At 48.3% G+C, this 24,241-nt stretch overlaps 1 protein-coding gene across 1 annotated transcript in view; it reads left to right on the top strand.

The window, feature by feature from the left end:
• Window positions 1-18,618, top strand: part of LOC142818089 (uncharacterized) — a 28,650-nt gene extending 10,032 nt beyond the window's left edge. The window contains exons 2-3 of the mRNA XM_075896369.1: window positions 10,342-10,630; window positions 18,015-18,618. Coding sequence (XP_075752484.1) covers window positions 10,613-10,630; window positions 18,015-18,497 — 501 coding nt within the window. The 5' untranslated portion in view covers window positions 10,342-10,612 and the 3' untranslated portion in view covers window positions 18,498-18,618. The remainder of the gene's footprint in view (window positions 1-10,341; window positions 10,631-18,014) is intronic.
• The last annotated feature ends 5,623 nt before the right edge of the window (window positions 18,619-24,241 follow it).

Raw genomic sequence — 24,241 nt, 5'->3', positions numbered from 1 at the left:
ACTCGTCACGCTATTCACATTGTTCGATGACTGCTTGTTCTTTCGCTGTTTTAAAATGCTTTAGAAGCCATAATAAAGCGATTGCTTTCTCGACATCAAGCCTGCCCAAGGCAAGTTTGCCAACAAGTCAAAAGCCCCGGCGTGGCTCAGTGGTAGGATACTGGGCTGGCACCCAGCGGACCCTGGTTCGAGAAATCGATACCATGGGCTAAACGGTCATCACCACGAGAAGAAGACACGAGATCGGCGATCGAGCACCTTCATCATGGTCTGCTTGCGTTCTTTTTCGAGCTACCACACGCTTGCTCGGCTCTTTCCCCAATGGTATAAAAGTGCTCAGCGCAACGCTGGTCCAAGGTCGTTGGCCAACCTGGCATACGCTGCGTATAGGTCGGTTGCCCAGGTTTGCCCACGTATGGAGATCGGCACTGACCTCACGTTGGCCGATGTTATGGTCGCCGACGTAGGGCCGACCTGGCCGAGTGCCAGCCCACGTAGGGCCACGTTCGGACCGGTGAAAATTAGCGCGTGGCTAGCTGACGGCCACTAGGGCGTCAGCTCTTGATTTTTTTTTATTTGCTCGTGTACTGTATTGTATGCATGCAAGCCTACAAACCCACGCACGAACAGACATAAAGTATGATTGCAACCCCCCCCCCCCTCCCACACCCCAAATAAAATTTCCCGTAGCAGCCACTGTAGTTCGTAGATACTATGAACTATATGAGCATCAATGAAGCTCACGTCACAGGTACACAGACCTAAAACTTTTTTTATGTACACAAATTGTTCGCGCGAACACTTATGGCCAATCGTGGATTCGTGACGACTGCGCGATCGGCCGCCTTCCCGTCCTGGATTTCGACCAACCATTTTTGACGGCATTGCAGACGTCGTGTATTGATGCACCGACATGATTTGTCATGAGAGAGCCTGAAAATACAAGAAAACAAATATACAAGAAAAGTCCAGATGAGATCGGTCAATAAGGCTTTGAAGCACCACTCCAAGCATTCTTAGAAAAGAAGTTGACATGCTTCCAAGCATAAGTACGACAGAAGGTGACTATTGTTTTGAGAGGCTCGTTTCTTTCCTGAAACCAATTAAACCAATAGACAATCCAACCAAGCAAAGCATATAGACGAAACTACCTACTTTTTTTAAAAACAGTGTACACCATATCCTACGCTGAAAGTAGCTGAATTGGTTGAAAAATGAGCGTTTTCTGTCAGTATATGCTCTACAAGCTATTAGCGACAAAACTCTCATTTCAGCGACACAGCACATCAATATTTTCAACCTAAAGTATTGGAAGCAGCTTTATAGCATGAAAAAAGGCAAAGGGATCACTCATTCAAATGTAGTGTCCAAATTTAGCGTTGCGTGCAGTTGTACAAGTTTCGCAAGTCATGGCATGCCATTGCTATAGCTCGAATAGTGTATAATGTACTCAGATACTGCGGCACAAGTACTGTGCTTCTCTTTAGAGCACCCCACGAGGTTGATGTCAGGGTGTCGATCATCAAACTGTGGTTCAATCAAATGCGCGGTTCTATATTCAGTCGGAGCGTTATAGTACCAAACTTGCACATTTCATTAACAGCAAAAAGAACGAAAACATGGCCGGAATATTGTACCCTTTCTTGTTAACAAAGATTTTGCTACATTCTGTTCTTTAAGCATGATTGCTGCCCGGGAGGCGGGAGAGTTTCTCAGGAGGTCACGGATGTATAGCACCGTACAAAGGACACGACATTGCGCTTCCTCTGTCATCCTAATGTTCATTCCATGAAGAATCGGGGCACATATACTCACCGAACTTGGAACCACGCAGTTCGCATGTTGACGGTTGTTTCCTGTCAAATGAGCCGTCCAAGTGGTTGCAGCCGTCATTAATATTTCATAGATGCGCATATTTATCTAGGCCGTAGTAGCGTATTTTAAAAATGCGATAAAATTAAATTTATAGTTGTGGAACAATTGTTACCTTTCCTTGGTACACTTCTTCAAATTTTTTGTTTAAGGATGAATTTTTGCTAGAATATTGCACCGTACACAGCCTTAATGTGTCACGTATACTGCAATTACGCTGAAATTAAAGTAGGAGTAACGTCACTGCGCATATTTAAAAAAAAAGAAAACGCACAATAGGCGTGTGTTTCTGCTTACTCGACGGGCAAATTGACAAGCGTGATCGCCCGCACTTGCATTTGTCACCGATCTAAAAAAGAGGTCGGCCCAACGTAAATTTGCGACGTCAGGCCAAGCACATTGACCGACCTACTGCCGGTCTGGTCAATGGCCTCTTACCGGCCATACCACTTTTTTTGGTTGTCTCGCCGACTAAATTGGCCACCGACTGGTTGCCGATCAATAATCGACTGTCGGCCACTGGCCATGTCAATGGCCTCTTACCGGCCACACCACTTTTTTGGTTGTCTCGCCGACTAAATTGGCCACCGACTGGTTGCCGACCACTAACCGACCGTCGGCCACTGGCCATGTCCCTTTGGGTCAATAAATCCCCTTTACATTTGGTTGATCTTGCTGAGTAACCACACCGTCTACGCCCTGTAACTCCAATCCCGCGCCCTCCTGTCGACCATGCAAGTTGACGCTAGCTGCCCAACAGACACTACTGTCTCACGGCCACTACTTGCACCATGCCCGGTTCACCAGCGAGACCCGCCGATATTTTCGGGCACCGAAGACCAGGACGTCGAGGACTGGCTGTCATCCTACGAAAAAGTCAGTGGACCAAACAGGTGGGATGACGCTGCTAAGTTAGGCACTGTAAACTTTTGCTTTGCTGGTGTGGCGAAGCTATGGTATGCACGAATCCGAGTTCGAAAACTGAACTGCTTTCAAGCAGGCAATATCCTCGGTTTTCGGTCACCCTGCCATGCGGCAATTGCCCGCCGAACAACGCCTGCGTACACGGGCAGAAGAACCAGGCGAAACGTTCACCGCCTATATCGAGGACATACTCGATTTCTGCAGGCGCGTCGATGCCGCAATGAGTGAAAGTGCCAAGATACAGCACATTATGAAGGGTGTCGATGACGACATCTTTCAGATGCTCCTCGTGAAGTCTCCTGGAACGGTGTCAGAAGTGGTACATCTGTGCCAGAACTACGATGAATTGCGACGGCAACGAGCTCCTACCCGTCGTCCATCGCAGCCTAAACAACCACTCGCAGCCCTGGACGTCGTGCTCGACCACTCCCGCCTTCTATATCACGAATGAAATACTTCGCGCGTGAGGAGGTCGCACATTAGCTTTCCTTCCTGCCGTTTTCTCAGCCCCAAGAGCTCCCGCAGCAGCAGAAAGTGCGACCACCGACCCCGTTGGCTACCATGCTTCGACATACGCTTCAAGACCAGATTACCGAGGCTATATGCCGGCGCCCTTTCAGGAGCAAGTTGTCGCCACGCCTCTTATAAACGCTGACGCAGTAAAGAGGCAGCAGCTACACCTGCCCTCGCCGTTCAGTGGACTGCGGCATGTCTCCGCTCCTACTCAGTCCTCCGTCGCATGGGCTCCTCCCCTTGCTACCACAGCCTCGACTCAACCATACGCTGCGTGGCCGGCGCCCCTCGCTGCAAATATCTGGCGAACGCGCGATAACCGGCCGATCTGCTTTGCATGTGGTAGCTCTGGCCATATCGCTCGATACTGCCGTCATCGCTTGCCCGCGGCTACATAGACGCCCGATCACAGAGCAACTATATACACGAACAGAACCTCTTCTTGTTACGAAAGTTCGGATCCTCAGTCAAGCACTTCTTCACGTGACTATCCGGCAACTTCGTCTCGTCACTCACCTTCACCCAATCGTCACTCCCTGTCACCCATGCGTCGATGACCGGCCCATCAAAATGAGGGAAACTAGCCGTCGCAGCTCAGGTGGCAAAAACAGTGCTATCGAAACGCTCAAGTCCTCGAACTTTGCCGTCAAATATCGTCGAAGTTTTTGTAGACGGTGCCCATGCATACGCTCTTGTAGATGCCGCCGTGTCTGTTATAGACGCTAAACTTTGCCGCAAGCTACGAAAAGCGACCACGCCGCGCTTGACAAGATGTGCTTGGATGCAGCGAATGGAGAACCTGTTCGGCCTATTGCCGCCTGCACTACCCGACTCACCATCGCAGAGGACCACTAAACTGTTGGGTTTATCGTCCTTTCCTCCTGCTCTCATGATATCATACTTTGCTGGGATTTCCTATCGCGTAATCACGTTGTTATAGATTGTTCCCGTTCCGAACTGCCCCCGTTGTTCGACCAGCTTTATATACGACCACACGCATCAAGCCACACAAGCTAGTTGTCAGAGAAGACACCGACATTCCACCGACAGCAGCTGTTTTGCTCCATGTGTTCTCCGACGGCATGTGTGATGAAGTCACACTCTTTGAGCCATCAAGCCTCTTTCTAAGTCGGAAACCACTTCTCCCTTATTCAGCCCTCTCAATTTCAAACGGAGCCAGTGCTCCATGCCTCACCAATCCCTTTCCGTACAGGCATGCACCAAACTGTTTAAATGCAAATCTCTTGGATGCGTGCAGCCCATTGATAAGGGACCAATTTTTACCGTGCAGCAAGAATTATGCCGAAGTGACATCGCCGCCGTCAGTGCCCTTAACCACTCTGATGTCGAGGCTTAGAAAGTATTCGATTCGTCTATCGCAGACGAACTGTCACCGTCTAAGCGATCTGATCTCCTCCGACTGCTGTACCAGTTCCGAGAATCTTTTGATGTTGTTCAACATGCACTTGGCCGCAGTACTACCACGATTCATCACATCGATACCGGCTCCCATGCTCTACTTTGGCACCGACCATACCATGTTTCCGCGCCAGAACGCCAGGTCATTAGTGAATAAGTGGACGATGTTCTGCAGCCCGGCGTCATTCAATCTTCACAATGTCCATCGGCATTACTTGCAGTGCTAGTTAAAATAAAAACAGATGGTTTCATCCGCTTCTGCGTGAATTACCGGCGCCTAAGTAATATCACTAGAAAGGACGTGTACCCTTTATCCAAGATTGACGATGCCCTTGATGCTTTATAAGGCGCCGAGTTTTTTTTTCATCGCTAGATTTGCGTTCAGGGTACAGGCAGGTGCCCCTTGCAGATGCTGATCGACCAAAAACAGTCTTCGGGACACCCGACGGTCTATATGGGTTTAATGCCATGCCCTTTAGCCTGTGCAATGCACCTGCAATCTTCGAGTGCATGATGGACTCTGTTCTTCGGGGTTTGAAGTGGCAAATATGTCTCTGCTATTATCCTCGACAATATTGTCGTCTTTGCTCCAGACTTTGCAACACATCTCGAGCGCCTGAAACACGTCCTTAGGCGCCTGAAGAATGCTCACCTCCAGCTCAACCTCAAGAAGTGCCACTTCGCTGTGCGGCAACTTACGATTCTCTATCACAACGTATCAAAGGACGGCATACTTCCAGATCCGGCTAAATTACGTGCTGTCGCCGACTTCCCCAAACAAACGACTGTGAAGCAGTTGCGGACTTTCGTAGGGTTATGCTCACTCTTTCACCGGTTCGTGCGCAACTTCGCCTCTATTATTGCGCCTTTCACCGAACTTCTACGCAGCGTCACCATCAAACACCTACCAGTTTGCGTCACCACAGCGTCACCGATACTTCGTCATGATCTTCGGAGTGTGAATAAGCCTTCTCCACCCTTCGTTCTCTCCTCACGTCACCACCAATATTGCGTCACTTCGATCCTATGGTGGCAACTGAGGTCCACACCGACGCCAGTGGTGTAGGCCTCGGTGCGGTTCTCGAGCAACGCAAGCCTGCAGATTCACCGCGTATGTCGTCGCATACGCCAGCAGAACTCTCGCAAAGGCTAAATCGAACTACAATGTCACCTATAGAAGGAAGGCTTATCAATCGCATAGGTGCTTTTCAAGTTCCACCCGTACTTTTATGGCTGTACTTTTGATGTAGTAACGGACCACCACGCATTATCCTGGTTGTCTTCGCTTAAGGATTCATCGGGTCGTCTTGCCAGTTCGGCTCTTTGGCTTCAAGAACACGAAATCCACGTTGTATACCGTTCCGGCCACAAGCATACCTATGCTGATGCACTGTCGTGGTCCCCACTATCACCTGCATTGATTCCCTCAGACCACACGTTGTCCGCTCTGGACGTGGACACCATCTTCTATGCACAACGCAATGATCCATGAATCGCTTCACTTCTAGACGTGTTATCCGAGGCGCCGACACTTCCGACCACTCGAACCCTGCGCCGCCAGGCTCCGAACTTCAGTATTCGAAATCGACTTTTGTACCGGCGCAACTGTTCAGCAGATAGTAGGAAATGGCTACTATTCATTACCTGAACGCTGCGCTCTACAATATGTGCATTGTTTCATTCCGACCCGCAATGTGCTCCCGCCGGTGTTTTCAAAACCTACGAGTGCCTACGAAAAAGGTATTACTGGCGTGGAATGTTTACCTTCGTCCGCCCGCTCATTTGCGGCTGCCACGAATGTCAGCGGCGCAAAAACCAGCCACATCCTGCAGCAGGTTCATTGCAACCACTTCCATGCCCAGACCACCCATTCGACCGCGTTGCAGTTGACCTGTACGGGGCACTGCCATTGACAACGGCAGGCAACCGATGGGCTATCGTGGCTGTGGACCGTCTTACGCGGTACACTGAAACTGCTGCTCTTCCCACAGCGACAGCACAAGACATCGCATCTTTCATCCTCAATCGTTTTCTGCTCCGTCATAACCCTCATCGTGAACTCCTCAGTGACCGTGCGCGTTTATTCCTCTCCGAAGTAATCCACGCACTTCTTCAACAGATGTGTTGTTGTTGTACACCGGAAGACTACAGCTTACGATCCACAGTCGGTCGAACGGTTTGACTAAGCGGTTTAATCGTACACTCTGGGTGATATGATCGCGACGCATGTCGCTTTTGATCAAACAAACCGGGACCTTGTTCTTTCATTTGTGACGTACGCATATAAAACCGCAACGACAGTCACTACCGGGTTTTCCGCATTTTGTTCTCCTGCATGGTCACCACCATCGCCCGCCATCGACACTTTGCTGACGCGCTAGATCCGTCTGAATGCGCACCTTTTTTTGGAAGCTGCTCGTTACGCAGAAGAGTGTCGCAAGCTGGCCAAGTAGCTTACTACACCCGACCAACCGCGGCGAAAGGAGACCCATGACGACGACCATCGTTCTGCACCCTGTTGCGGCTGGCGCCGGAGCTGACGAGGGAGCGGCGCTTTTTTGATCCTCAAACAAGTAGCCGACCGACCGGCTGCCTATGCCCGCCAGGTATTGTCCCTCCTAGCCGGAGGATGAAGCGTCGTGTCGCCACAATGCCATAAGCCGTTCGAGACGATAAGTGCAGCATCTTCCTTCGAATGGCCCCGCTAATTAAGCGAGCAGTTCGGCGGACCTTTTGATGTATGCTTTCGTGAGCTTGGGACACCTCGAACAGCGGCACACACACGACGAGGAAAAGTCCCGCTGATGCCACATTGGAGTGCAGTGATCAGGCATCAATAGTGGACGTGGACGGGGGCCGTACATGCTATTCATCCTCGCCGGTTATGTGTGATCTGTGATTGGACAGTACCCTCGGCAGGCGCTTCCTAATCTAAGGATCTGGGGAGAAGGTACCCTTTATTATGGGCCACCCGGCCCATTCGAAGGGAACCATGTAGAGGAGCGCCGTACCGTGGTCGCTTCAGACTTTTCGTGGATCACATTGAGGAGGCTGCTGCTACGCTGCCACCCTGACGATCGTGTAGCAAGGATGGAACCACCAACCCAGCTGCTTTACCGGGGTTTCACCAGGAGGGAGAAGTCCCTGATATTTTGCTTATGCATCAGCTGCTCCTGGCCTGCGGCCCGGCGTCATCGGCTTGGCACAGCCTCGTCCCCTGCGTGCGGAGCAGATGAAACCACCGAGCACCTGTTGTTTGCCCAGCGCTTCGCACACAACGCGGTGGTGTCTTGCTCGCCACACTTCGTCGCCACGGTCTGCCCGCGGCTACACAGAGGGACCTTGTTATTCCTGTACGGCACCACACCCAGGTCTTCAAGGCGGTTCTTCGACTCATTGAGGACACTGGACTAGACAACCGGCTATAGAAGCCGCCCGCCGCGTCCTAGGTCATCGACGCCGTTTCTCTACTTCTTTCTTCTTCACAACTTTAATGCCCTCTTCCCCTCCCCCTACAGGCCCTGAGCCGTGCTCCCAATTAGGGCTGTAGAAGTTGCGTCTTTTCCTTTAATGAACCTCTCTCTCTCTCTCCATGTAGAGGAGCGCCACGTTTGAGAGCTCGCGATGTAGAGGAGCTCATCATGTACGAAGGCTCGCGTTGTACATAATGTAAATAAATTCTCTTCAAGTCTCTCTCCCTCGTGCCTCGACAACTTCATTCCAGATCTTCGGTGCCTGCAAACCCCGGTCGCAACAACTGGATGACAGCGTTGTGATATGACTCCGCTACGGTGAAGGACATGGACTGGAGGGCAGCCGAAAGCCCTGAAATTCAGCAGGATCGAAGCAGCCTACTACGACCACACGTAATGGGGTGGGTGCCTGGCTTTGCGCTTGAGATGTACCGAGTCTTTTAGCCTAGACACGTTAAATAATAGATATAACCAACAACAGCCTGGACACTGTGGTTGTTATCTCGGCACAGAGCAGCACTGGATGATTATTTGAGGAAGTAGATTAGGCAGGAAAGCTTAGACATTGGATAATTCAATAAAAACAGGTGTTAGTTTTTGCGGGAGTTTTAAGGGTACGCTGCGGGAAAATTTGGGATGTTGTAAAAAGCAGTACAGAGGAATAAACAGTTAAAAGTAGAGATGATTGATTTGTGGGGTTTAACGTCCCAAAACTACCATATGATTATGAGAGACGCCGTAGTGGAGGGCTACGAAAATTTCGACCACCTGGGGTTCTTTAACGTGCACCCAAATCTGAGCACACGGGCCTACGACATTTCCGCCTCCATCGGAAATGCAGCCGCCGCAGCCGGGATTCGAACCCGCGTCCTGCGTGTCAGCAACCGAGTACCTTAGCCACTAGACCACTACAACGGGGCAGTTAAAAGTAGAGAGGGAGGTTGGCCACGTAGTGTGCTTAAACATGTGGTCTCCGGTGTGGGATTTGTCAGGCTTCTACTTCGTTAGACCCAGAGTAGAAACGCTGGTGGGTTCGGGTTTTGTCACAGCTGAGCAAAGCAGCTGGGTAGTCGCCATGAACCTTATGAGATTGAGGAGAAATAACCTTCTGACCCTGTGTTGGGATCTCGACTTAGATTTTGACGACGATATGCCTGAATCTCAACTCCGCGAAGTAATTCTCGGAAGCAAAAGTGACAAGGTGGATATCGAGCATTTCGACAATATTGGTGCGCGTATGTTCCATTGGCGCTCGGCCATTGACACTCGCGCTGCTTCGACAACAAAGGAGCGTGAGTGTCCTTGGCTGAGGGCAGCGCAGCACTGGATGATTATTTGAGCAAGTAGATTAGACAGGAAAGCTTAGACATTGGATAATTCAATAAAAACAATTGTTAGTTTTTGCGGGAGTTTCAAGGGTACGTTGCGGGAAAATTTGGGATGTTGTAAAAAGCAGTAGAGGGGAATAAACAGTTAAAAGTAGAGAGGGAGGTTGGCCACGTAGCGTGCTTAAACTTGTTGTCTCCGCTGTAGGATTTGTCAGGCTTCAACTTCGTTAGACCCAGAGCAGAAACGCTGGTGGGTTCGGGTTTTGTCACAGCTGAGCAAAGCAGCTGAGTAGTCGCCATGGACCTTATGAGATTGAGGAGACATAACCTTCTGACCCTGTGTTGGGATCTCGACTTAGATTTTGACGACGATATGCCTGAATCTCAACTCCGCGAAGTAATTCTCGAAAGCAAAAGTGACACGGTGGATATCGAGTATTTCGATAATATAGACGCGCGTATGTGCCATTGGCGCTCGGCCATTGACACTCGCGCTGCTTCGACAACGAAGGAGCGTGAGTGTCCTTGGCTGAGGGCAGAGACGAAGAAGACGTTGCAGTCTTTGTCCAGGCCCGGTTCTTGGCCGATCACCCTTTGTGAGTGTGCGCCAGAGTATCAAGGATCATCATCATCACCTTGCTTGCAGCAGAATAATTGCGTGTAGTGTCGTTGGCTTGCTCTCGGGATGTGGCCAAGAATTAAGTAGCTGTTGTTGGTTAATTGATCTATCATCGTTTCTTATACTGCAATAGTTGTTTGATAAGTGTTTTTTGTGCAGTTCAGACAAGACAAGATGCCCTTTTCTTCGCCAGGGCCAGGGACTTTTCTTTGGTCTGCTTCTACGAATCTGAAGGTGGTGCCAGTGGATCTTTTCTTGCGCAACAGAATATCATCGGTTCCAGTGACTCTAGTCCCGACCAATGACGGCATCATTCGGATGAAAAACCCGAAAATCATTCAGGCGGAATTACGGTCAGTGACGGCCTATATCCAGTCCATAACCGAGGTCCGCCAGTTCGGCAGAGGAGGCATATTGTGCTTTTCGCCAGACCAGTCCTGTGTCCTAGATCTACTGAAGTGCTGATGTTTGCATCCCACCTGGTGAGCGCGTTCATACCTTCACATTTAGCATGTACCCGAGGCCTAGTGCGTGGCGTCGATGCCAACATGCCACCCTCCGAAGTACTATAGAGCTGTTTTCGCCAGCAGGTGCTATTTCAGTCTCTCGGTGTGGACGGGTGGTTGATAAGAACAAAATACCAACTGAGTATGTAATTTTGACCTTTGCGGGATCAGTCCGACCATCGGAAATTAAGGCTTGGCCTTTAATGTACAAAGTAGAGCCGCTCTCTCCTCGTCCGCTCCAATGCATAAAGTGTTGGCGTTATGGTCACACAATGAAAGGTTGTAGGTCAGCGGTCAGGTGTAAGTTATGCGGGGAAGGTCACAATTCTAGCGACTGTCAGAATAATAAAGAAAAGTGTTGCCTATGTAACGAAGCTCATGCGGCCGATAGCTCTAGTTGTTCGGCAAAGGTACGCGAACTGCAAATTCTAGAGGTAGTAGAACGAAGACGGTGTTCACGGAAGGAAGCAGCACTTGAAATGCAAGCACGAACACAAGGCTACATCAGTGTTACAGCTCGTAATATGCCAACAATGGAAGCTCTCTCTGTCCCTATTGCGGTAGCGATTGAGAAGGCAGTGGAGAAGGCAGTGGAGCGCATCGCTGGGAATCTTTGTGAGTCCTTCGCCCAGATTCTATCGAACCAGATGGCTCAGAGGTTGGGTACAGTGCACCACCTAACATTAGTGACTCCTCGGAGTTTGCAAATGAGTATGACTCTGATACGCCACAGCAGACTGCGGAAGCCCTTCACATTCACGACTCCCCTGAAATTTCAAGAGTGTAGCTCCGATACGCCACAGCAACCTACGGTAGCTGCAGATTCAGTAGAAGAAGGTAGCGTATCTCAATGCGAACTTACCAGGAAAGTGGAGGACTAAGATGAAATGGAGATGGATCGCCAATCGCTAAAGCGCTCGAGATCCCCTTTATACAAAAAAAACCATCGAACCTGTCAATTCAAAAACCAAAAAGTACCAGAAGAACACCCTGTCTAAAGCTGATTTTCTTAAAGAAAATATTCTAAACAAGGCCATCGCTGAGGCTATTTTAGAGCAACAATAGGGTCACTTAATATCCTTCATTAGAATTGCCGATCGATTCACTCTGCAGCAACTGATCTAATATATTTGGCATCAAAATTTTCTCCAGATATTATTGCACTACTAGAAACTTGGCTTTCAATGCATCAGTCTTTTCAATTAAATAAATTCAGATCTTTCCGTCTAGACCATCCATCGAAAGGTGGATGTTTGGCATTTTTTATTAATAATAAAATAAGTCTCTAGGCAAAAATTGCGTATAAGGTCATGTCACCTGACAATGAAATTCTCGCCTTAGAAATAACCTTACCAGGCTGCATGCCTTTTTTGGTGGTGAATGCATACTTTTCTAAAGGTGTAATAGATACTCGATGTTTAGACGCTGAAGTGACTTCTAGTTATCAAAATAAAATTCTAATCGGTGATTTCAATTCTCATCATACGTGCTGGGGTTCGCGAACTGATCAATGTGGTAAGAGATTGTGGGAGTGGACAGCGGATAATAACTTGTGTTGCCTGAATTCAAGAACACCCATTTACATTAGTGATAGGTCTCGTTCAGCCTTATATTTATGCTTTGTGAGTTCATCACACACTAGTTTGTCGTAGAGTGCGTGTGATCGTGCAAATAACAGCGATCATTTGCCTATATTATTCGAGATTGCTTGCAAAGTTATAATGTCAGGCTCTCAGACTCGAGTGTCTATTAATTACATCAAATTTAGGAAAGATTTAGAATCTGCTGTGACAACTCATTCTGAAGAGCAAGAAGATACAAAAGCCATGAGACTAAGTGCACTGATCAAAAGAACATATAAAAAGGCTGAATTCGTTGCGGGATCCGCAAAGAGCACAACCCATAGTCCATGGTGGAACTCGGACTGTGTCCGGGATTTTCGATGAAGAAAGGCAGCTTGGAAAAAACCAGTGCCCCCAAAACTGGTCTGATTACAAGTACCACGCCGCAAGTTTTAAATGCACAGTCTCTTTAGCTAAGGAACTATATGATATAAAACATTATAATCACCTTTCAAAAGCTTGTAACAAAAAGGCGCTGTTCAGGTTCATGAGATCACGTAAAATGATGTCATTTCCAAATAATATAGGGTTTGAGATTATGTCCTTGGAAGAAACAAAGAAATCGTTAGAAATCATGGCTAAAGGCCTGGAGTGTAGATTTACATAAACTAAGCCTTACGATCTACAAAAACTAGCGTTAACAATTGAAGTTACTGAAGTTACAGAGGAAGAGTTAGCACAAGGGATACAAGGTTTCCCCTCGTCAGCTCCTGGTCCGGATGGAATCACAGCTGCTATGATGAAATATTATTCAAATTGTCATCATGTGACCTAGTAAACACTGTAAATTATTCGTTAAAATATGCCTGAATTCCGTATGAGTGAAAATTAGCTAAAATAGTGCCGATACAAAAAAGACAAGGATTCGGATATGTCATAGAAAACATTCGACCCGTTTCTCTTACATCTAATAGGGTGAAGCTCATCGAAAGAGTGCTCCATAAAAGAATTCTAATATGGATGGAGAAAAATTCGATAGTAAATCCAAATCAAATTGGCTTTAGAACAGATTGTTCAATCTGGTGCGCACACGACGATTTAGAAAGCCGCATTCAGCTTGCTCGCAAAAAAAGACAACATGTGGCACTAGTGACATTGGATATAGCTAAGGCATACGATAGTGTAGAACATTCAGTTTTATTAAATATATTAGAGAGCCACAATCTCCCAAAATATATATTGGCGTGGGTGAGGGAATTTTTGAGAGAAAGAGAATTCTTTTGTTTTAAGGGTGGGTGCGCATCGTCAAAGTGCAAACAAACACGCGGTGTCCCACAAGGCGCTGTATTATCGCCAGTTCTATTTAACATCTTAATGAGCACTATACCGCATTGCCAGGGCAACGTGAAGGTGTTTGTATGCTGATGATATTTCATTTTTCATGGCACATAGTGACATATATTTTTTATAACAAAATTTACAGAGATATGTAAATATGCCGGAGAGATGGCTAGATGCAGTCTGCATGACCTTAAATGTAAATAACAGTGCAGTATTGATATTCCCGTTATCCGATCCCATCTCAATTTCAATATGTTATAAACAAGAGCCCATTTCGCAGGTGGAATCTCTTAAATATTTGAAAGTAATTTATAATGCCAACCTAAACTGGACTCCCCACATAGAAAGCATGGCATCTAAAGCACAACGCGCTTTAGGAATTCTTCGTAGATTGAGCAGCCGTCGATATGGTCTACACAGAAGCACAATGGTGATGATATAGAAAATGTATATGCGACCATTGATCCTAGAATTTGGGTGCGTATAGTTCTCAGGTGGCCCTGCTTATGAAATAAAGCCTCTGGTTATGCTTGAACGAGAAGCCTTGAGATTGTGTCTAGGACTTCCTAGGTTTGTAACAAACAATTTTTTGTATCAGGAAGCATGAGTACCTACATTGCCTTGCCGTTTTCGTATCCTAACGGTTCAGACGTTTCTGAAATTTTATAGCTATGCGCCAAGACGATCTGAATATGATTTTATAAATGACCCAGACACCTTTTTTCTTGCCCATTGGCCACGGTTTCATACACCTTAAATTGCTTTTGTCCAGAAACAACTAAATAGGATAAATGTAAAAATTCGAGATGTGATTGCGACGCAGGTTACAAATCAAATTCTTAAAATAAAATTCGATGACATTTTTCCCTCTAAGCCCAAATTACAATCCTATAGGGTCTTAAAAAGCCGACTGCAGGATTATCTTGCACACACAGAAACGAATAATATTATAGCCACACATGCTTCAGTAATGGATGAAAAGACAGGTGTATAGGTATATACTCCCATTCGCTTTACGGGTCTTTTTCATTAAGATTACCGGATTTCACCCCAGTTTTTGAAGCTGAACTGTTGACAATAGTTCTAGCGCTGCGAAAGCTACCTTCGAATGCCGATAACGCAATCATAATCACGGATCCCCTGTCAGTATGTACGTCGATTACGTCGTCAACAAAATCGATGGCCTTAAAGACGCTCCTTATGCTAGTCCCTCCTCAGCTGCAGCTACTGAAATTAGTATGGGTACCTGGTCATTGCGGCTTAGTAGTAAATGAAATCGCCGACTGTCTAGCACGAGCAGCATTGGAAGGGCCAGTACTATCATACCTTCCCAAAGTGGCCACTATAACTGCGACAAGATACAGAAAACTTGCGCTTAGTGCAGACGCTATGGAAGCAATATTGTCAACACTAGAATTTACTCACTTAAGATTACTATAGAAAATTGGTGTTCTACAAGACAGTTGGAAACCATAATAACCAGATTTCGATGTCGTGTTCCTCCGTTAAATTTCTATTCACATAGGGCTGGTCTGGCGATATCACCACTATGCAACTTTTGTTCAGAATCGGAAACAATAGAGCACTATTTTTTATCATGTTGTCGATACAAATTGCTCAGGAAAGCACTCTTAGTCCTCCCATTCGCTAGCCTGGGGCTGAATTTCACTATAGAAAATATACTTTCCTTCGGTGCTTATACGATCTGGGCTGCAGCCACGAGAACGTTTTCTATGCAGTTTGCAAGTACCTTAATGAAAGTAAAAGAATTAAGCTTTCAATTGCGTGATTATTATTCGTGCAAAAAAAATTCCAACATACACAAGAGCATTGCTTATTTATGCTGATTTCTATTCAAGGTAATGAATAATTGTCCTATCTGAACGAGTGACAAACAACTATTGCACTCCTTTCGCTTTGCCTAGGGTGTCTTTTCTTTTTTCTTCCTTTTTTCCGGTGGGTGGTTTCGATATTGAAAAAAAAAATCTTACTGAATTAAGTCATCAATTCGTGGCCGATCCGCCTGAGTGGGTACGAGCCATGGCTGTGGAATCATCATCATAATCATGTCCTGTGATCGAAAAAGCGTACTTGTTCGAGGTGCTTTGTGTGCTCATCGATCCCGCGTCGTCACACTGGTGGAGAGAGGTGCTGGGTAGTCTTCGTGCTTGGAACCCCTTCGCGGATCCGACATTGGAGCCCGGAATCGCTACCACCCGTTGACACACCAGTCCACCATTTCAGTTGCCGTCTGCGAGGCTTGGCTCCCGAGCTCAATCACTTGCCCGAAACTGCCAGGAATCGCTTACTGCCTTCAGCCACCATGACTACTGCAGCTCCATCGCACATGACACGTCAGAATCCCATGATTCCTGACTGCTTTCATGGTGAGACCTATGAAGACGCACAAGACTGGCTGGACCTATTCGAACGCTGCGTGAAGTACAACCAGAGGGCCACCACAGAATACAAGCTCGCGAATGTGTACTTAGACCTGATAGACAACGCTCAGACGTGGTGCATCAACAGGGAAAGAAGCATATACGTGGGACGACTTCCGCAACCAGCTGATTGACACCTTTACTAGTCTCGACAGAAAGGAGAATGCGCAACGTCTCTTGGAAGCTCGAATTCAAAAACCAAATGAGAGCGTTGCTATGTTCACCGAGGACATGACCCGTCTTTTATGGCAGGGCAGATCCCGAGATGCCGGAGGACAGGAAGCTGCGGTATCTAATGCGAGGCATGAAGGAGCAACTGTTTGCTGGGCTTTTGAGAAATCTACCTACCACAGCAACCACAGTAGCCGCCGGACAAAAGGAAAAAAAGTGTGTTGGGTGAAAAGGCGAACGGAAGGAAGCGGACAGTCAGCCTTTTGTCGCTCTATCCAGAGCATGTTTGATGGGCCGCGGAAGTGCGAGATCCGTAGCTCGATAATAGTAAGTGAGCGAGAGTAATGGCGTATTCGGTTGGCCGCTCTGGTCATCTGGCTCAGAGCCGCCACATGCAAAGGCCATAGAGTTTCCTAAAAAAAAACGATGGCAGAGGCAGCTCGAAATCAGAGCGTGAGAGGCAGCGCGGCGTACCAACCAACGTTACTATAGATTCTTCTTCAGTATGCAAACTCCGCTGGGACGAGGCAGCGAAACGCGGGCCCTTTCGTTTCCCGCTCCCTAGGTGGCGCTTCCAATCCCATTTGAGATCAGATACCATCACGAGATCAGATCCCATCATGAGATCAGAAGTTCAAGCCAAAATAGAAATTAAGCTGCGTGGAATAGGTATAGGCTTGCTTTAGGAGCTCACGGTGTGATGAGTGAAGAAAACGACAACGACGGAAGTGCGGGGCAAGACGCGTGTAGTTCTGAGCCAATGGTGAGCGTGAGGTCAGCCAATCAGCTGATGACCTGTGGTGGCCCATAGAGGTGGCGTGCCACGATTGGGCCACGTGTGACCATTACGTGGCGGTAAGCTTTGTGGCTGGGGACGAGCCGATGCATTTGTTTTGCTTTGTTTCCCTGGGAGGTTGGCTCATACCCACTCAGGGGGATTGGCCAAGAAAGTGTAGTGCAGCTTTTCTGTGATCATTTTAACTATGTGTAATGAATTGGTATTATAATAAGACTGATGTAAAAATAAAAACAACATAAAAAGAGCAAACGAAAAAAAATCAAGTTGAGCAATTTTGAGATTTGAGGTGTTATGATTACCACTCAGCTGCGTTTACTTCACTCAGCCCTGGGGAGTAATAAATAATTTTTTGATTGAAGATCACAAAGGTATACGCTTGGTTGCCTGAATGTAATCGCAAACGGCATTGAAAGCATCCCTGTGGCAATGTCCCAAAGCTGAGGCGCCAAAGCTTAGCGCCGTTTCCGCCGTCAATCTAAGGCCTATTTTCCGAAATGGCATAACTAGTAACCTTTTTCTAAGTATCTCGTAGCGGCGACAATACAAAAAATAATGATCTAGTGATTCCATTTCTCCGCAGAATGCGCAGAGGGGTGATGTTGTCTGACCAGCTTTGTGTAGGTACAGGTTTAGGGGGGGGGGGGACACGACATCGAAATTTAGTAATTAAGACTTCGAGCTTTCTGGACTGACTCCAGTGGGGTTGCCATGGAAACATGAGGTGGTTATAGTCTGTCCATGTAGTTACTTTTTCTATCGTATCAGTGGAGATTGCTGATTTTCGATATCTTATTGCCGTGATATATTCAACATCTGGCAGTATGGACAAAACTGGCCCATCAAGTGCGGCTCGTGCTAAGGATGCAGCATCTCCTTCCTTTTTTTTTTGTTGGCTGTCTTCTTCTCCGTCTATTTTCCTTCTATTCTTTTTATCCCTCCTTCCCCCCCCCCCCCCCTATAAGGCACTGCGCCGTGTCGCCTGAAGGCAGACAGAAATTAGGTGCCTTTTTCCTCTTCATTCTAACCACTACCACCACCATCGGCAGACGGAAGACAGCGGGCCGAAGCGTCGGACGCAGGCGATCCAGGTTCCGGCCAGGGAGCGCGGCTGTCCACGCTACTGCCGTCCAACTACCAGCTGGGGTGGTGTTGCCGGCACGAGTACTGCATCTCGGGGCGCGGCCTGGCCTGCTGTTCTCTTCCTTGCCGAGGGCATCGCGGATCTCGGCGAGGCGTCTCCGTGGGCAGACGTTCGGCACAGCGACGTACGTGGCCTGGCTAATGGTCACGGTTGCGCCGAGCGTCGCGTCTCGACGCAAGCTGTTCGCTGGACGGGCTGGCCATTCCCCGCATGGAGCGTCGCGTCTCCGATGCAGGTTGACTGCTCCGTAGTCGTACCCACGCCACCACTCCGCCAAGCGTCGTCGTCACCTTGGCGTCACACATCGAGACGCACCCCGCTTCCGATCGCCTGTCGCCACCTCCTGCCCTGCACCTCGGCGTTCGTCGGGCCCCCTATCTCATCGTGAGGTTTTGGAACTCTGCGCCTTACACTCGCGTTCATTTGTTTTATCGTTCGATCAGACAGTTTGGGTTCTATGTTCTGTTTTTATCTTTCGTGCTCTGTCATAAACGTCGTGTGTGTTGTTACCGCGTCGTCTCAAAGTCCATTTCTCCTCGCACGGCACGCAAAACAAGCGTGACGAACCTTGGCACCGATAAAGAAGAATAAGTTTTCATTACAATAAATGGCGAGCCTGCCAGGATCGTGAGCGTGAGGTCAGCCAATCAGCTGATGACCTGTGGTGGCCCATAGAGGTGGCGTGCCACGATTGGGCCACGTGTGACCATTACGTGGCGGTAAGCTTTGTGGCTAGGGACGAGCCGAAGCATCGGCAGACGGAAGACAGCGGGCCGAAGCGTCGGACGCAGGCGATCCAGGTTCCGGCCGGGGAACGCGGCCGTCCACGTTGCTGCCGTCCAACTAACAGCTGGGGTGGCATTGCCGGCACGAGTACTGCATCTCGGGGCGCGGCCTGGCCTGCTGTTCTTTTCCTTGCCGAGGGCATCGCGGATCTCGGCGAGGCGTCTCCACGGTCAGCCGTTCGGCACAGCTATGAATGTGGCCTGGCTAATGGTCACGGTTGCGCCGAGCATCGCGTCTCGACGCAAGCTGTTCGCTGGACGGGCTGGCCATTTACACGCACGGAGCATCGCGTCTCCGATGCGGGTTGACTGCTTCGCAGTCGCACCCACGCCGTCAAATGCCGTCGTCACCAGAGCGTCGCACATGGGCATGTGAGCGAATTCTACAGCGCCTTTCCACCGCCTCCTGCCCTGCACGTCATTGGCGTCTGTCGTACCGCCGATCTGGCCCTCAGGCGCCTTGCAGTTTCGGAAGACGTTAGGCTTGAGAGCTCGAGGGTTGAGGCCACGAAGGCAGAGGAAGCGGTGCGCCGCTCGAGAGGACGAGTTCCTGGCAGCGTTCCTGAGCCAGACGTGGGACCCGTACGTGTCGGCCAGGTCGAGCTCCGGTGTGTCTGTTCGAGGTCGAGTCCGTCGGCCTGTACAAGGTCCAAGGACGGGGCCTGCTGTAAGGCTCCTGCCTGGGTGCAGTGGCCGGGAGCAGGTTCGTGGGCGAGGCCTACCGGGTGTGGTCCTCGTGAGCCGTGGCATGATCCTGTACCTCAGGAGTTGCGACCCTGACTGCTGGGTTAGCCGCAACGTCCGACTCAACGGCGCTGCACACGGTAGCGCATTTGTGTGCCGTCAGCCGTTCCAGCCGTGCCACCTTTGCCCTCGCGCACGTCGACGACCGCATCATGTCGGGACGACGGGGACCCAAACTGTGAGACAGCGGTTTCTCCTTACGAACCGAGAACTATACGCTCTGGACACTGAGTTAGCGTAGCCGTGAACTCTGCGCAGAATAATGGCGGTCTGACTCTCGCGCATGTTGCGTGATGCTTGGCGTATAGGGTTGGATATATATAGTTTATTTTCTCCTGCCACTTCCTTCTCTAGTGTGCAATATAAAGCTTCTTTTGTTCGCTGAAATTGCTCATGTTAATTCTTTCTCGTCCGCTATAAACAAGCATAGTGACGAACGTCCTTAACCATCACACACGGGAATACACTAAATCAGGGAGTGCAAGGTGATATGGGATGGACGTCATTTCAGGGCAGTGAAGCTAGCAACAGGATAAACTTTGTGAAGCGATTGAGAGAAATGGAGGAGCAGCGTTGGGCTAGGAAGGTTTTCAGCTACTTGTAAATGAAGAATGTCGATACAAAATGGAGGAAGCAAACCAGGAAATTTACTGGTAAATACTTACAAAACAGCAGGTGGGCAAACCAAAAAGAACTATCGGTTAAGAAGAGAGTGAAGGAAACGGAGACTGACATGTGGAAAATGGGCATGATTAAGAAGTACGCACTAGAGATCTATCAAACCTTTAAGCAGGAAATTGCCCAGGAAAGGATCTATGATAATATTCGGGGTAGTTCTCTACTGTTTGAGGCCAGGACGGGAGTATTGCGAACCAAGACATATCGGGCCAAATACGAAGGGGTAGACACGGCATGCAGTGCATGTGGAGAGGAGGAGGAAACTGCCGAACACTTGATAATGTTCTGTAAAGGGCTTCACCCTATAGTTCAGGATGATGGCGCAGAGTTTTTCAAAGCACTGGGGTTTAGGGACAGGGAGGACAAAATAGAGTTTAAGTGGGTAGAAATATCTAGAAGAAGGTTATCTGATTGATTGCTAAAATCAAGGCACGAGTGAAAATTAAAACATTCACTGCAAAGTACCAGTCCTCAACTGCACTATTTAAAGGGAAAAAAGATTAATCTAGTAGTTAGTTCACTAAGTATTACGGTGAGGTGGCGTTAGCCACCGCCCGATTTAAAGGGTACAGCCACTTTCATACATCCATCCTTCGACCGGTCGCCGCGACGTAATGGATCCTATGCACAGTGTTAAACGGAGTTCTTGCGGTTAATTTGGCGTTGCGGGAGTTATTTTCCGTGATAGTACAACAAGGTTATTACGAGTAGGCAATTAAAGCACCAGTTGTGCGGCTAATGCGGCGCCACATGGCGGAGATGCGAGTGCGATGCCTGAATCTTGCGGGCTTTGTGTTAATTTAGCCGCATTGCGTTCTTGTACTTTAAAATTCAACCGTATATATTAAAGAACCGTTGCAGTGGGCTTAAGGGTTAATCCTGGAGGACTATTCACTTGAATTGAGGTGCATGTTAGAGCACGGCCGGGCTACAGTGCCGGACTACAGTGGTTAAACTGGTACACATGGACTGGCCGGCATCGATATGGTGTCCTGCTGCGTGCCCTTTTGCCGCTCGCACCCTGGGAAAAGCCCAGGTATTTCATTTCAACAATTTCCGAGTGACGGAAATTTGTGCGCCAAATGGCAAAGGAACATTGCTAGGAAGGATTTAACTATCAACGATAAGTCGCCGTCAACGGTCGTGTGTAGCCAGCACTTCCTTTCGACTGACTACGCTTCCGGGTGCCGCATAAAGAAACTTTTGCGTGGCGCTGTGCCCACAATTTTCCAGGGCTATCCAGCGTACATAATGCCTCCTGCAAAAAGGCCTCGCAAGGAACCAGCTCCTCGGGCTGTTGTACCTCCTCCAATGCAAATCAAGCGGAAAGTCCAGCCGCTTGAATCGCTGCCTGAGGAAGACAATGTGTCTGTCGAATGCCACGAAGACACCATAAGCATGAGCACGCACACTACGAACAACGATCACCAACGTGCAAGCCGGTACCTCTCCACTTAGTAATTAATGCCTATTGTGTTACGTAGCCTATTGTGTTTTTATTTTTTTTAGCTTCGTACTGAAATTTGCTAAAGCGAATGTTTGAAGTGCAGCATGTATTATTCAATAACAGCTATTCCAAACAGTATATTCGCATATTTTTCTGTTTCGAATGTTTTTTTTTCTTCAAACGTTTACGATTCGGAGCGTCACGAATATAATGTTACGCTGCTGGACCATACTAGGCAGAAAATTCAGAAGGGGGAAGGAATCTCCTATGTTTGAAGACGCCCATGTAAATAAGCACGGAGAAGTATCACCTGTAGTATAGTGTACTAGAATATGGGATAGTGTTTTCAGGCTACCTTTCTCGCCATGTATAGCGTGAAGCGGCGCACGTGGACAAAAAACCGGTTCTCAAGGCGGCGCTGCCGTAGCATGGGCTGGTAGGATTTGTCAGCTCCGCGCCGCTCGGCCTTCTCGGGTGCTTTTTAGTTGCTTGTGTTCGCGCCCGCTTAACTATAGATTTTTGGCAATGTTTTTGCTGGCAAAGCAACAGTGAGGCAATGCGGAGTCATCGGCGGCAACGACGCTGCTTTGCACCTAGGTGCGAAACAGGGTATGCCTTTGGTAAAAAGGCGAGCAGCCGTTGCTTTTAGCTGCACCCAAACACGAAGCACGGAGAAAGATTTGGGAACAGAATTTACATCGAAACTATGGGACCTTGAACGAAAGCTGCTCTGTACGTGAGCTACACTTCGAGTCTTTATGTGTTATCGGAGACTATGTGCACGTCGTAAACGGTGAAGAACTTAGGAGACCTTAGGAGAACTTAGGCGTTCCACGAGGAGACCAGAGCTAACGCCGGGTGCCGTGCCGATGTTACTGCCTAACGCTCCAAGCTACTTATCAAATAAATCGCCGCATACAAAAACTCTGGGAAAGCAGGAGAACTCGGTGGTCGAATCCACCATTTCCAAGAAAAATGCAGCAGCCTGTGTTGACGACGAGGCCACTGATTCAGGTTCATGGATGGACGTTCCTACTGACTATAACCCGAGGTGGCGAACACTACAGGGACTGCAGCTTCGCTTGAACGCTTACTGATGACGCATCTCGTGTCTAAGAGAGCGGTAATTTGCGTGCTGTCACGAGTTCATTTTTTCGTCAAGTGTATCAACCAGACTCGAAAGGCAACACGAAAAAAAAAGCTACACGCGGAAATCAGTTGGTGTTCGTAAAGGTGCCACCGTGATGCAGTGATCGTGAACTGATTATTCCACGTAATGGCGACGAGTTTAATTGGTATTACTGCTCACTGTAGTATGCATGCTCGTAAATGAAGGGTTTTTTCTTACAGTCCGAGAGTGGTGCCAAGTGATGTTTTCTTTTGACTGCACAGTGCAACATCCCGGCCACAGCAGTATTTTGGCGGGCGCGTAATCGTTTAAGGACCCAAGAAGGTCAAAGTAAGTCTCAAGTCTCAGCTACGGCGTGCCTCTCAATCAAACGGCAGTTTTGTCACCTTAGCCACATAATTTAAATTGCATGATGCAACTATCAACAAGAACGGTGCTGCCCGCGTTACGAAGGAAGTCTAGCTGGCGCAGTGTGTAGGCTACGAATCGATATAGCAGTAATATAACAAGAACCTTTCGGGTTTATAGATGCTCCTTAGACACCTCAACCTTCCTAATTTCTTCTTTGTTCACCAACCGAGCTTTAAAAACTGCAGCAGTTTCCCCAGGGATGACTACTTCACCGTCGTTTGTTAATACCTGCATTTAGACCGTGCGTTGCAGCTCTGACATTTCGTTTTGTTTTGAATGCAGTACGAACAAACCCATTCAGAGAGCTTTTCGCGGACGTGTCAGCAATTAAACAGAAGGCTATTAAACGCGACGTATGCAAGCGCCGCTCCTTGCGGCTAGAGGGGGAGGTGGCGTATGCGCGCCACCTTCCCCTCTAGCCACCATAGCGCGAGCGGCTTTGCGGCGGCAGTGAGAGAGCGCTGCCTTGCTTCATGAAACGGCCACGGACACACGGCGGCGCTGCTGCAGGCAGTTCGATGATCTACCTACAAGGATTAGAGGCAAAATTAGAGGGAAGTGGACTGGGCTTCAACCTCTCTTTAGTCAAACAAGGAAAACTTATTGATCAGGCACTATCAGCACTAATGTACGGAGATGATATAGTGCTAATAGCCGACAACAAAGAAGATTTGCAGAGATTGATGGACATCTGCGGTAATGAGGGAGATAGGTTAGATTTTAGATTTAGTAAGGAAAAATCAGCAGTCATGAGTTTCAATGACAACGAAGGTAGTGAGCTTAGAATACAGGAGGTCACGCTAGAGATAACAGATAAATACAAATATCTGGGCGTATGGATAAGTAATGGGACCGAGTATCTGAAAGAACACGAAGTATACGTGACGACTAAAGGTAACAGGAATGCAGCAGTGATGAAAAATAGGGCACTGTGGAAT

Source organism: Rhipicephalus microplus, chromosome 5, assembly GCF_043290135.1.
Source record: "Rhipicephalus microplus isolate Deutch F79 chromosome 5, USDA_Rmic, whole genome shotgun sequence".
Taxonomy (NCBI): domain Eukaryota; kingdom Metazoa; phylum Arthropoda; class Arachnida; order Ixodida; family Ixodidae; genus Rhipicephalus; species Rhipicephalus microplus.
The sequence above is the reverse complement of the archived record's forward strand: the minus strand, read 5'-3'. Positions and strand labels throughout refer to the sequence as shown.